Source organism: Myxocyprinus asiaticus, chromosome 15 (genome assembly GCF_019703515.2).
Source record: "Myxocyprinus asiaticus isolate MX2 ecotype Aquarium Trade chromosome 15, UBuf_Myxa_2, whole genome shotgun sequence".
Lineage (NCBI taxonomy): Eukaryota > Metazoa > Chordata > Actinopteri > Cypriniformes > Catostomidae > Myxocyprinus > Myxocyprinus asiaticus.
The window spans coordinates 36804843-36818324 of record NC_059358.1 but is presented as its reverse complement, the minus strand read 5'-3'; the positions used below and the strand labels follow the sequence as shown (position 1 = coordinate 36818324).

The 13482-nt window shown below is 38.9% G+C and overlaps 1 protein-coding gene across 1 annotated transcript in view; it reads right to left on the bottom strand.

Annotated features, from left to right (window-relative positions):
- Positions 1 to 13482, bottom strand: part of LOC127452960 (tumor necrosis factor receptor superfamily member 11B-like) — a 55060-nt gene that overhangs the window by 26481 nt on the left and 15097 nt on the right. Inside the window, exons 3-4 of the mRNA XM_051718874.1 lie at positions 9235 to 9450; positions 5459 to 5683 (exon numbers count right to left, since the gene is read on the bottom strand). Coding sequence (XP_051574834.1) covers positions 5459 to 5683; positions 9235 to 9450 — 441 coding nt within the window. The remainder of the gene's footprint in view (positions 1 to 5458; positions 5684 to 9234; positions 9451 to 13482) is intronic.

The window sequence follows — 13482 nt, the reverse complement described above, 5'->3', positions numbered from 1 at the left end:
ACCCATAAGCTGGGACATCATGGAAGAAATCCAAAGAGCCCAAAAGACAGACCCTGCACCACCAGAATGCCCTCCAACTAAGCAGTATGTACTACACACTCTACATCAAAGGACGATCCAATGGATCCGTACCTCCCTCAGCACTGGACACCCTGGCATCCAGAGGATGATAAGCCTGGTACGCAACTCATTCTGGTGGCTGTCACTTATAAATGATGTCACTACATATATTAAGTCATGTCAAGTTTGTGCACAGTCAAAGACCCCCAGAGAACTGCCAGCCGGCCTTCTACAACCACTGCCTATCCCTCAGAGACCCTGGTCCCACCTGTCCATCGACTTTATCATAGATCTGCCAAACTCCAATGGGTATACCACCATTTTTGTTATCATTGATCATTTCTCTAAGTCATGCAGACTAATCCCCATGAAAGGTCTACCCACTGCCATGGTGGAAAAGAGCATCAGCAGTCTCCAAGTTTTCAGGATCTATGGTCTGCCAGAAGACATAGTATCTGAACGGGGACCACAGTTTACCTCCAGAGTCTGGCAGGCTTTCTGCAAACAACTAGACATCAACATCAGCCTCACGTCTGGTTATCATCCTCAGGCAAATGAACAGGTGGAGAGGCTAAACCAGGAGATAGGTAGATACCTCAGGTCTTACTGCAGTCGTGAACAACAGAGGTGGAGCGACTTCCTCCCATGGGCGGAATATGCCCTGAACTCCCTCACTCACTCTACTGGACATTTCAGGTGCCAAAGCATCTGACATCAGATCAAATTTACAAGTGCTGGCTAATGCTAAATGTAGATTTTCAAAAAATTGTATTCATGTCGGCACTTACGATGTCCAGCTTCGCCAGTCGGAGATCACTAGAGATAATGTTAAAGAGGTGTGTGAACTTGCAAAAACTATGTCAGATACTGTAATATGCTCTGGCCCTCTCGCTGCACATCGTGGTGATGAGGTTTATAGGAGATTAGTGTCACTGAACGGCTGGATGTCTGAGTGGTGTCTGGAGAATAACATAGGATTTATATACAGTTGGAAGAGTTTTCAGGGTAGACCTGACCTGCTAAAGAGAGACAGACTCCATCCCTCCAGGGAAGGTGCCGCTCTCTTCTCTAGTAATTTGTCTCATAGTCTTAATAGTGATAGTATTTGACTAACTGGGGCCCAGGTCAGGAAGCAGACAAACAGGCTAATCCGAACATCTGCTAGCTGCCTTGAGACGTCACATAAACTACAACATATAGAGACTGTATCACCTAGATACCATATAGAGACTGTGTCTGTTCCCCAAACTACCAAACACAAACCCCACACTAAATCATTTAGAAAAAATTAGATTAAGGTCAAACTTAAAAAATTAAAATGTAAGATAAACATCATCTGAAGATAGGCCTACTAAACATTAGATCTCTTTCAACCAAAGCACTAATTGTAAATGTAATTATTACAGATCATAGTTTAGATGTGCTCTGTTTGACTGAAACCTGGCTAAAACCGGATGAATATATTAGTTTAATGAATCTACTCCCCCAGGTTATTGATATAAAAATGAGCCTCGTCTGAAGGGTCGAGGTGTTGCTGCAATTTACAGTGATGTTTTTGGTATTACTCAGAGAACAGAATATAAGTCTTTCGAACTAATAATTCTTAATGTACCACCATCAGATATAAATAAAAAATCTCTGTCATCTTATGACCTTGCTACAGTACATACAGTAGATCACCTGGGCCTTATTCTGATTTCCTTGGTGAATTTGCAAATTTTCTATCAGATATAGTAGTTACTGTAGATAGATTGTTGGTGACTTCAACATTCACATAGAAATGAAAATGACACATTGGGATTAGCATTTATCAATATTCTCAACTCACTTAGAGTCAGACAAAATGTGACAGGACCTAACTCATCGCCATAATCATATGCTAGATTTAATAATGTCATATGAAGTTGATACTATAGAACAGCTACTACTACTATAGCTCTACTTGTTTGCTGCGATCAGCTAATTTCACTCAATCTACACCATGCTATTGTTCAGGTAGAACTATTATTTCGACCACTAAAGATAGCTTCACTAATAATCTTCCAGAATTCTCACATACTCAGTAAGCCAAAAAGTCTAGAAGAACTTGATGTAAAAACAGAAAATATAAATACAGTCTTCTCTAGCACTCTTGATAGTGTCGCCCCCTTCGATTAAAAAAAAATAAAAATGAAAGAAAAAAGCCCTGCACCATGGTACAATGATCACACTCATGTTCTCAAGAGAGCAGCTCGGAAAATGGAGCGCAAGTGGAAGAATACAAAATTAGAGGTATGTCTCAGTATATGGAAGGATAGTGTCTGTAGCTACAGACAGGCACTAAAAGCTGCCAGGTCATAGAAAATAACCACAACAATCCTAGGTGTTTATTCAGTACTGTGGTGTGGCACGGCGGAGGGCGGGGCCGGCCGTGATTCCGCACACCAGGCCCCTAATTAGGCTGTTTAAGCCCGAGAGGGATAAAGGCGACCGGAAACGACAGTGCGACAGAGAGAGTTACGGGCAGCTGTCCAACACCTGTGTGTGTTTGTCTTTTTGTTTCAGTTTATTATTAAAATATTATTTATATTATCAAGCCGGTTCTCGCCGCCTCCTTTCCATTGAATTGTGTTACATGTGGCTAAACTGGTTAGGAATAAAGCCTCAACTGAACCAGATATTCTGTTGCAGCACAATAGTAATGACTTCATTAATTTCTTTACTGATAACATTTAAATTATCAGAAATAAAATTGGAATTATGCAAGAATATATGCCAACAAAAGCCTTCATCAGCCAACTAACAAAGGACAATGCATCTATATGAATTTCTATAGTTAATCCAGGATGGACTTCAAAGACATTAGTCATTAATCTTACAGTTCTTACAAAATATTTGTTTAAACACTGTCCTTTAACACTTACTTAGTTTAATAATTTTAAACCATGACTTGCACTAGCACATAAGTAATATTGGCATTATATTCATGCTGTTAGCAAGGGGGGAACTGGCCCCCACAGTGAGCCTGGTTTCTCCCAAGGTTATTTTTCTCCATTAACCAACATCTTATGGAGTTCTGTGTTCCTTGCCACAGTCGCCTTCGGCTTGCTCACTGGGTTTCTAAATACAATTATTATTTAAATACTTAATATTATACACACATAATCATATTTAATCAAATTACACAATGATGACTCTAAGACTTTATAGATATTATGGTTTCTTTTTCTGTTAAAGCATGATTTTCTGTAAAGCTGCTTTGAAACAATGTGTGTTGTGAAAGGCGCTATACAAATAAAAATGACTGTGTGTAATATATATATATATATATATATATATATATATATATATATATATATATATATATATATATATATATATATATATATATATGTGTGTGTGTGTGTTTGTGTAAATTTGTGTATGTCTGTATTGCATATGAGTAAAAACATCTTCCCTGTAATGTTGAATATTTAATACATAGCGAATGTAGCACATTTTAATGAGGACAGGGACATTTTAAAAAGAGTTAAGTTTGGTTTGTTGAAAAAAAAAAAAATCTTTACAAATTAAATTAATTTATTGGAACACAAGAAACATAAACCAAAAATATTTCTAAATTCAAATTTAATTTCAAACTAAACAAAAATGTAATTAAAATAATGAAGAAGAAAAAAAATATATATATATGCACCTCCCCAAATCCAAACATTTTACCCTCTCCAACTTCTTCCACCGGCCCCTTTTGCAGTGACTTAACAATCACTCTGACAACAGGTGGAAAAATGCCAATACAAATTAGATTATAAATACAATTATAATATAAACACAATAATATTGATTTTTATTTATTTATTTATTTCCCTTTTTCACCCAATTTGGAATGCCCAATTCCCAGTGCACTTTTTTTAAGTCCTCGTGGTTGTGTAGTGATTTGCCTCAATTCGGGTGGCAGAGGATGAATCCCAGTTGCCTCCGCATCTGAGACCATCAACCCACGCATCTTATCATGTGGCTTGTTGAGTGCGTTGCCACGGAGACATAGAGCGTGTGGAGGCTTCACAACATCCACCGTGGCATCTGCACTCAACTCACCACGCGCCCCACCGAGAACGGACCACATTATAGCGACCACGAAGAGGATACCCCATGTGATTCTACCCTCCCTAGCAACCGGGCCAATTTGGTTGCTTAGGAGACCTGGCTGGAGTCACTCAGCACGCCCTGGGATTCAAACTAGCGAACTCCAGGGGTGGTAGCCAGTGTATTTTACCACTGAGCTACCCAGGCCCCCTATTACACAATAATATTGATGATGGAAAAAATAAACCATGACCTCTAGAAAGTTAAACAAATCTCATAAAAAATAAAAAATAAATCATATAAAGGCTACAACAGTGATTGTCAGGGACATAATTTGATGTTCCACTATATTTTAGTGTTTGGACATTAACTTTATACTTGAGTTTAGACTGTGCTGAGAATAGAGGTTCTTCTAAAATGTATTAGCACAATTACATATTTCTCAAGGAAATTAGCAAATTGCGCTTTGCCACTTCTTTAACATACAATACACCCACAGTTTGTGCGCATACACCCACATATAGCACAAACACTCCTACCCATGGCCACTTAAGCACTGGCACGAAAATTGCCCTTAGAATTAGCACTCTCAAGAAAATTACAGTAGATAAGATATTGCGCTATGCCTAGCGCGGTCACGAAAATAGAGCCCATAGTATTGGTCTGCACCAACAGTGTGAGAGATTGTCAACATGGAGAGCATAAATGATGAATGTGTGTAAAACAGTGTGTCATTTCTTTTGCTAATCTTATTTAATTGATTGTAAAATCAAGACAAATTGGCCAACAACAAACAACTTGCTAATGACAAGCCAGACATAAAAATATTTCAGCAAACAAAAGATAAGGGTAGGTCATTCAATAGGACATTGTGTTTTTTGCTATGTTTAATGAATAAGTTATTTTGCACTAAGAATCATCGTGGCTTTCTCTCCTTCTCATCCCTGGGATTCTTCCACAAAACATAACATTATAAGACGACATTTCATTAAGATTTAGATTTTCATCTAAATCAACATTCTAAGATAAAACGTTTAAGGCGAATTATGCAAGGACACCACACATTCTATCAGGCAGCGTGATTTTGTGTTCAATGAGTTGATGCCCCATCTATATAATTGATTCCTAGCTTATCAATATGGACTTCAGAACCCCACTATACTGTTGGCCATGTTGTGTTCTCATATTCAAATTTTCAGCAAAAAATATTTTTGTTGTTAAAATACGAAATACTCGTTTTGAAAACGTGAATGAAATTTTTGGGTTGCTTAATTCAGCTTTGACTTCAGTCTTCAAGTATCCGGTCCTGCTATATGGGCCACAGTGACTTGCTAACCTGGAATGATGCTTAAGAGTTTGTCTTGGTCTTTATTTTGTTCTCTCCAGAGATGGAGCAGGTGTATCATCTGCTGCTGAGGACTGCAGCTCTTCTTCAGCCTCTCAACACTCTTCCAGTCCACCTTACGTCCTGGAAGACTCTCAGACAGACGCTCCATGGGGACAGAGGCCAAAGGAGGAGATGCAAGAAACTGAAAAATGGCTTCCTCACACAGTGTGATGTCTGTTGAGATAAAAAAGAGGTGTGGCGGAATGTTATGAAAATGATAAGCACATTGATACTTATCACAAGTTTTTGCACAAAGAAAGAGGTACACTCGAATGACACATTTCTGTATCAGAACTGTATATCGGGCTGTCCATTCTTTAAACCTGTAGTTTCTCATGTTTTAATGCAGAAAGTAACATGCCCCCACATGTTGAATGTAGTTATGGCTTTCTACAGGTTTAACTGTTCCACCCTAAATGTGGACACTCAAGATTGTAGAACTAGTCAGGTGTAGATTAGTGTATAACGTTATATAAAGAAATGTTACCTAATGAAATGTTACAAAATGTTACAATAACAAATGCTTTGTTACATACTATAAGCCCAGTTTACTAGTTGACAAAATCAAGTCCTTTCTATAGTGATGATGATACATTCATAATTGTTGTTGTTATTATTGTTGACAAATTTGGCAAATTAAAAAAATTCAATGTCTGAAAAATAAAACAAGTAACTCACATAAAAAGAATGAGTGTTTACTTTTATGTCTACATAATCTAGGAGTAAAGACAGCAAGGATCAAAACATTTACTAGAATCAATCTGTAACTATCATTAATTCAGTTTACATAATCAGTAGTTTAAACCAGAAATACAAGAAACTTGATTCCTTTGAGCCAATGTTTTCATTTCAATAAGTGCCTTCAAGTATTTCCATGTAGCCTGATTATCCATTGTGTGTAATATCCACCATGAATAATTTCTTGAAGAATTCAGGAAATTCAGGATATTTTGACTATGCTGCTTGAATGAAACTGATGATGATTATGTGATCCCCCTACGATTCCCCTTCTGAGTCAGAACATGCATGTTAATCATGGTTACACTGGGGACAAAACAATTACACCTTGGGGAAATCAAATACAATCACATCATCTTAAGGTGATTCCAATCCGGGTCCACAAGTTTAACAAGAATGTCTATTTTCACATGTAAGTGATATATTTCAAAACGTTTGGTACAAAATTCCAAACTGGTTGCACTTTGGTCTCTTGTTTCTGCATGAATTTCTTTTCATATTAACAAAATATTGTTTTGTGACATGTAATGAGCAAACTTAGGTGTAATTTGATTAAAAAAGTAATTAATACTGTGATCTAATTACATTTTAGTCAAAAGCGGTGAAACGCATTACATTTTATATTCTAATCATAAACTCAGCAAAAAAAAAAAAGAAATATCCCTTTTTCAGGACACTGTATTTTTCAAGATAATTTTGTAAAAATCCAAATAACTTTACAGATCTTTATTGTAAAGGGTTTAAACAATGTTTTCCATGCTTGTTCAATGAACCATAAACAATTAATGAACATGCACCTGTGGAACGGTCATTAATGTAACAAATTAGGCTGGTATCCCTTCAGCCGTCCACCAGAAGGAGCCCTCTCCTGAATACTGACACTGTACCATTTCTTCTATGGTGACTTCCTGTTTGCATCATATAAGTAGCCATGCCCTTCCATTGTTACTTTGCGAAGTATTGCCAGTTTCACTGCCTTACCAAGTGTTATTCCCAAGCCTGTTTATTTGCCTGCTTGTTATGACCATTGTGCCTGTTTCATTGGATTACCGTTATTGGATTACTGTTTTACTCTGTTTGCCTGGTTTGACAGATTACCTGTGTAACGACTACTTTGCCTGCTTCAACAATTACGTCTCTGCCTAGTGTCTTGGATTTGTTTGCTGATCATAATAAACTTCTTGCATATGGATTCTAACTTTGCCTCCATGTTGAATCCCTTACAGTTAAGACACTAACAGCTTACAGATGGTAGGCAATTAAACTCACAATTATAAGAACTTAGGACACTAAAGAGACCTTTCTACTGACTCTGAAAAACACCAAAAGAAAGATGCCCAGGGTCCCTGCTCATCTGGGTGAACATGCCTTAGGCATGCTGCATGGAGGCATGAGGACTGCAGATGTGACCAGGGCAATAAATTGCAATGTCCGTACTGTGAGACGCTTAAGGCAGCACTACAGGGAGACAGGAAGGACAGCTGATTGTCCTCGCAGTGGCCGACCACGTGTAATAACACCTGCACAGGATCGGTACATCCGAATATCACACCTGCGGGACAGGTACAGGATGGCAGCAACAACTACCCGAGTTACACCAGGAACACACAATCCCTCCATCAGTGCTCAGACTGTCCACAATAGGCTGAGAGAGGCTGGACTGAGGGCTTGTAGGCCTGTTGTAAGGCAGGTCCTTACCGGCAACGATGTCGCCTATGGGCACAAACCCACCTTTGCTGGACCAGACAGGACTGGCAAAAAGTGCTCTTCATTGACGAGTAGCAGTTTTGTCTCACCAGGGGTGATGGACGGACTTGCGTTTATCGTCTAAGGAATGAGCATTACCCCGAGGCCTGTACTCTGGAGCGGGATCGATGTGGAGGGTCTGTCATGGTCTGGGGTGGTGTGTCACAGCATCATCGGACTGAGCTTGTTGTCATTGCAGGCAATATCAATGCTGTGCGTTACAGGGAAGACATCCTCCTCCCTCATGTGGTACCCTTCCTGTAGGCTCATCCTGACATGACCCTCCAGCATGACAATGCCACCAGCCATACTGCTCGTTCTGTGCATGATTTCCAGCAAGACAGGAATGTCAGTGTTCTGCCATGGCCAGCGAAGAGCCCGGATCTCAATTCAATTGAGCACGTCTGGGACCTGTTGGATCGGAGGGTGAGGGCTAGGGCCATCCCTCCCCCGAAATGTCCGGGAACTTGCAAGTGCCTTGGTGGAAGAGTGGGGTAACATCTCACAGCAAGAACTGACAAATCTGGTGCAGTCCATGAGGAGGAGATGCACTGAAGTACATAATGCAGCTGGTGGCCACACCAGATACTGACTGTTACTTTTGATTTTGACACCCCCTTTGTTCAGGGACACATTATTCCATTTCTGTTAATCACATGTCTGTGAAACTTGTTCAGTTTATGTCTTAGTTGTTGAATATTTTTATGTTCATACAAATATTTACACATGTTAAGTTTGCTGAAAATAAAAGCAGTTGAAAGTGAGAGGACATTTCTTTTTTTAGTTACATATATATATATATATATATATATATATATATATATATATATATATATATATTTATATACAGTATATCAGAATTCATAAAAACGCTAGTGGAGATCAGCAGCCTCTATATACGTGACCATAAAGTGTGGGGAAGGTTATTGAATTATTGCACATATGCAGTGAGTTCCATGTTAACATTTCCTGTTTTGAAGCAGTTTGAGAAATCTAGAATCTGTTCTGAGGCGACTAAAGAGAGATATGCTATGAGTGTTATCCACACAAATTACTGAACATAATAATTACACATAGGCCTATTACTGTATTTAGTTTTCTTGGAACTGATAATGTTACAGAAAAAAAGTTTGCGATTAATCATGATTAAATATTTAATTGATTGAAAGCTCTAACATTGGAAGAGTGTGCAAAACTTTTACTGGATACAAGAGGGACTGGAACAGTTTAATGAAACTTACCAGTTTGACACTCTGTGTGCTGATGGGAGCAGTCAAAGGTGAAGTCTTTACTCTCTATCTCACACAGTGTGTCTTGGGTGGCTGTGCCTGGTCTGAAGGTCTTCAGACCCAGTAGAGTGCAGTCCCTGAGAGGCAAGCAGGGCTCTGTGGATGAGGACCTACTGGAGAAGTAACCCTGAGGACACTTCTCACACACTGAGTCCCTCTCAGGTGTGCCTGCAGGACACACAAACACAGTACACAATTACAATGTGTACCATTATAATACAAAATATAGCAAAATCTAGTCCTACTTTTATGCAAAGCAGGTACATGGGTAATTGACTTGTAACATGTCAATTTACTTTTTATATTTTTACCAATATTTTAGGCTAAAATTTATATTTATATAATGTAAATGTATATCTTAGGTCCTATAACTTATCACCACTACTTTAAAGGTGTTTTTTTCATTATATTTTGACTTCACAGGTTCATTGTAAATGCGGTAAGAGAAATACATTTTTAAAGATACATACTGTATATTCTATATAGTCTCTCAATTAATATGAGCATAAAGGCTCCATGCATGATAATTGTAAAATAATTATCAAAATACTTTTAAAATAGTTTTAGATTAAGTATAAGACCTAAGTTACCATCCCCTCAACATTTTAATTTATTCTCAAAATCTATTAATGGTGTCCGACTGCATAAATGTCATATTTATTGTATAATCTAATTAGAGAATGTTCGTTCTTTTGGCAAATTACTAAAATCTGTTCAGTTGCACGGAGCTACAGGTCCATCACTGAGAGATCTAATACAAATAGGATGAACCATGAGCATAAAATTTAAAGTAGACATGGGCAGGTAATTACCCCCTTTTTAACCAAACATAACACATTTTAAACTCATATGTTTTTGATCTTTGAGGATGTACATGTCATGCACCCTTTGTAAAAGTGCTGTAATAATTAAAAACTGTGGCATATGATCTAATTCAATCTAAACACCCATGCAGTTTGTTGTGTAACAAATAGGAAGTGAGAGTTGCAGTACATGGATAAGAGATGTGGCCTAGATTTCTAAGATTAGTCACTTCAAAATGTCATTCATCTTAAATGTCATGCATGACTATATGAGGAACCAGTCACTCACATGTTTAGAACAAAAATGAGTCATACTGTACTGATAAATGACTTTGTAGAATTTGATATTCCAGTGATCATGTAGGAGTTTAAATAAGTGAATTGGGCAATTTTAAAGAGTAACTATATTTTTAATAATGTAAGAGGTGCTTGCCTGTGCAAAACTCCGCACTGCTATGCTTGCTCCCTAGATATGGCTCAGTTCCCCCATTCAATGAATGTAAATGGGCATGTTTACATACACATTCTTACACCAATTATGGTTGATAAACTGACATCTATCTATCTATCTATCTATCTATCTATCTATCTATCTATCTATCTATCTATCGTCTGTCTCTCTGTCTGTCAGTCCGTCCGTCAGAAGAGGGCTGCACGGGTCCCCAATAAACTGTATGCACACAAGGAGCTCTGTTGCCATCTTATGCTTGTCTTAAACTAACAAACTGCTCAACTTAAAATTATTATTCATACATCACATAAAAATCATATATTGACAACAAATATGTGACTCAGAGGTGCCATGCCCATCCAAACTGAGGGGGCACATGCCCCCTTTCATTTTTGAGCCAAGAGGATTTTAAATGGATTATTTAACTTAAAAAAACAGCAGAGTCCATGGACGCCATGTGAGAAGCAGACGTATGAGACATGAGCTCTGCGAACTTTGCTAGTTTTTAAATTATTTTCATGTTATAATCCGGTGAGATTCGATACACCCAGATACATACTTGCTCTTTGAGGTAAACATGGCAAAAAAGTAAAAATCCTCAGACTCTGGAGACATTAAAAGACACTTACGTGTTCAAGCTGAGGCCTCTGATGGGCCTGCGGACCGGGGACTTGATTTGGACAGCACGTCGGTAGATGAAATTCAGCGTCAAATGTCCAACATCTCGGTAATTACGGCGATGGAAACAAAATTCTCTGAGTTGGTTACAAGAGTGACAGAAGTTGAAAGACATTTTGATTATCTTGAGTCATCGGAAAGGGAATTATCCGCTAATCCGCCCGCGTCCAAAACAGATTTGGAAAACTGGAATATTTCGAAAATATGAGCCGAAGGAATAACATATGAATTGTTGGAAATCCTGAGCATGAGGAAGGTGGAGATATGGTGAAATTCCTGGAAGAGCTCTTCCCGAGTCTGCTCGACATAACAGGTCATAAACTGGAAATCGAGCGAGCTCACAGAGTCCCAGCTCGCAGAACTGCTGAGGGAGACAGGCCCCGATCAATTCTGGCCAAATTTCTGAAATCATCCGATAAAGATCTCATGTTGCGCCAAGCGAGGAGCAAAGGAAAGCTTTCTTGGAGGAATCACAATATTTTCTTGTTCCTGGACTTTGCGAATTTGAAAAGAGAGAAACGTGATCGGTTCAAGGAATGTAAGAAACTCTTACACCAACAGAAGATCACTTTTGCATTGATGTTCCCGGCCAAACTGAGAATAAAAACAAAGAATGGTCACAAAGTATTTACATGCCCAAAACAGGCACTCTCCTTCATAAATACATTGGAGTAAGCCATTTGATGTTTCTTATATTCGTGGATTTACTTGCGGTTCAGGGACTCTATTATCTGAGGAAGCTGGGTGCCATTTTTGTTTCTTTTTGTGCTGGCTCCGCCTAGCGGCTGGAGTTTGTTTTGTGGCACGACTCCAAGAAACTTTTGCATTGACGGAAGATCGTTTTTTACACTGAAGTTCCTGGCCAGATCAAGAATGGACACTATGGATGACCGCAAAATATCTACATGCTCACACAAAGGACGTCTTTTATAAAGTTGACGGGCTGAGTAAGTTATGGTATTATTTTTGTGTGGCCTCCGAGTTAGTTTGGCTCTTGATCATCCGAGGAAACGGGATGCTGGTTTTGTTTTTCATGCAGGCTCCGCCTAGCGGCTGGAGCTTGTTCTGTTGAATAACACTCCTTTGGAACAGCTGTGGATAAATCTGTTCGTTCTTTGTGCTTATGCCTCCTGTTGGCTGGAGTTTGTTTTTGTGGAGTATTTTTAAGGGACAGTAGAATGATTATGTCATCTGCTGAACTCATAACAACCGGCTCACTGAACAATTGTTTGTCTGTCCGAGGAAACTGAACGGCTTTATATCAGCTGTTTGTTTTGCGGAGGATCACACCTTCGAGATGGTTCTGTGAATGAGTCTACATGTTTTTTCTGTTATTCTGCCTGTTGGCTGGGGTCTGTTTTACAAAGTATTTTCTGTTATGTAATTTTGTCTCACAAAATTTGTGCAGAAGCACCGGACTTGAGCAATCCAATGGCAGAGTTGTTGCGGGGGTTCTCGTAGGCGTACGTGGACTCTTTGAGTTTAGAGGTATTGACACCAGTTGCTGCTGTCCTGCGCGGGGTTAATGCGCACGTTTTTCTTTTTTCTGTTTGTTTTGTTCGGGGGGAAGTTCAGGGTTTGATTGTTGCATTAATGGGGAATATGGTCTGTGTAATCTTGTTTTTGAGTCGGGGGACAAAGCAGGGAAGCTTTTGGCTAGATATATAAATCAGAAAGAGTCTTTTTCTACCATTCCCTCAGTGAAATCTGCTGGTGGTGAAATTTTTTCCTCGGCCACTGATATTAATAATGCTTTTAAAGAGTTCTATTTTGATCTTTATAGTTCTATGTCTTTGTCTACTGATGAAGATATTAGAAACTTTGTGGAACCTTTAGAACTTCCTAAACTGACGAATGAGCAAAAAAACTATCTTGATTCTGAGATAACCTTGGAGGAACTTGACGAGGTAATTAAGGCCTTACCGGCAAAGCTCCGGGGCCAGATCTGGCTCCACATTTGTTAAAGAACGGAAAGCTTCCTCCAACTATGACACAAGCCCGGATCAGTCTGATTCTTAAAAAGGACAAAGATCCAAGTGTGTGTAAAAGTTACCGTCCGATTTCCCTGATCCAGCTAGATGTAAACATTTTGTCCAAAATATTGGCTAATCATTTAAGTAAGGTTATGACATCTCTTATACATATAGATCAGGTGGGATTTATTCGGGGCCGCAGCTCTTCTGATAACATTAGGCGTTTCATTAATATCATGTGGTCAGTAGCAAATGATCAGTCTCTGGTCGCTGCCATTTCACTTGATGCCGAAAA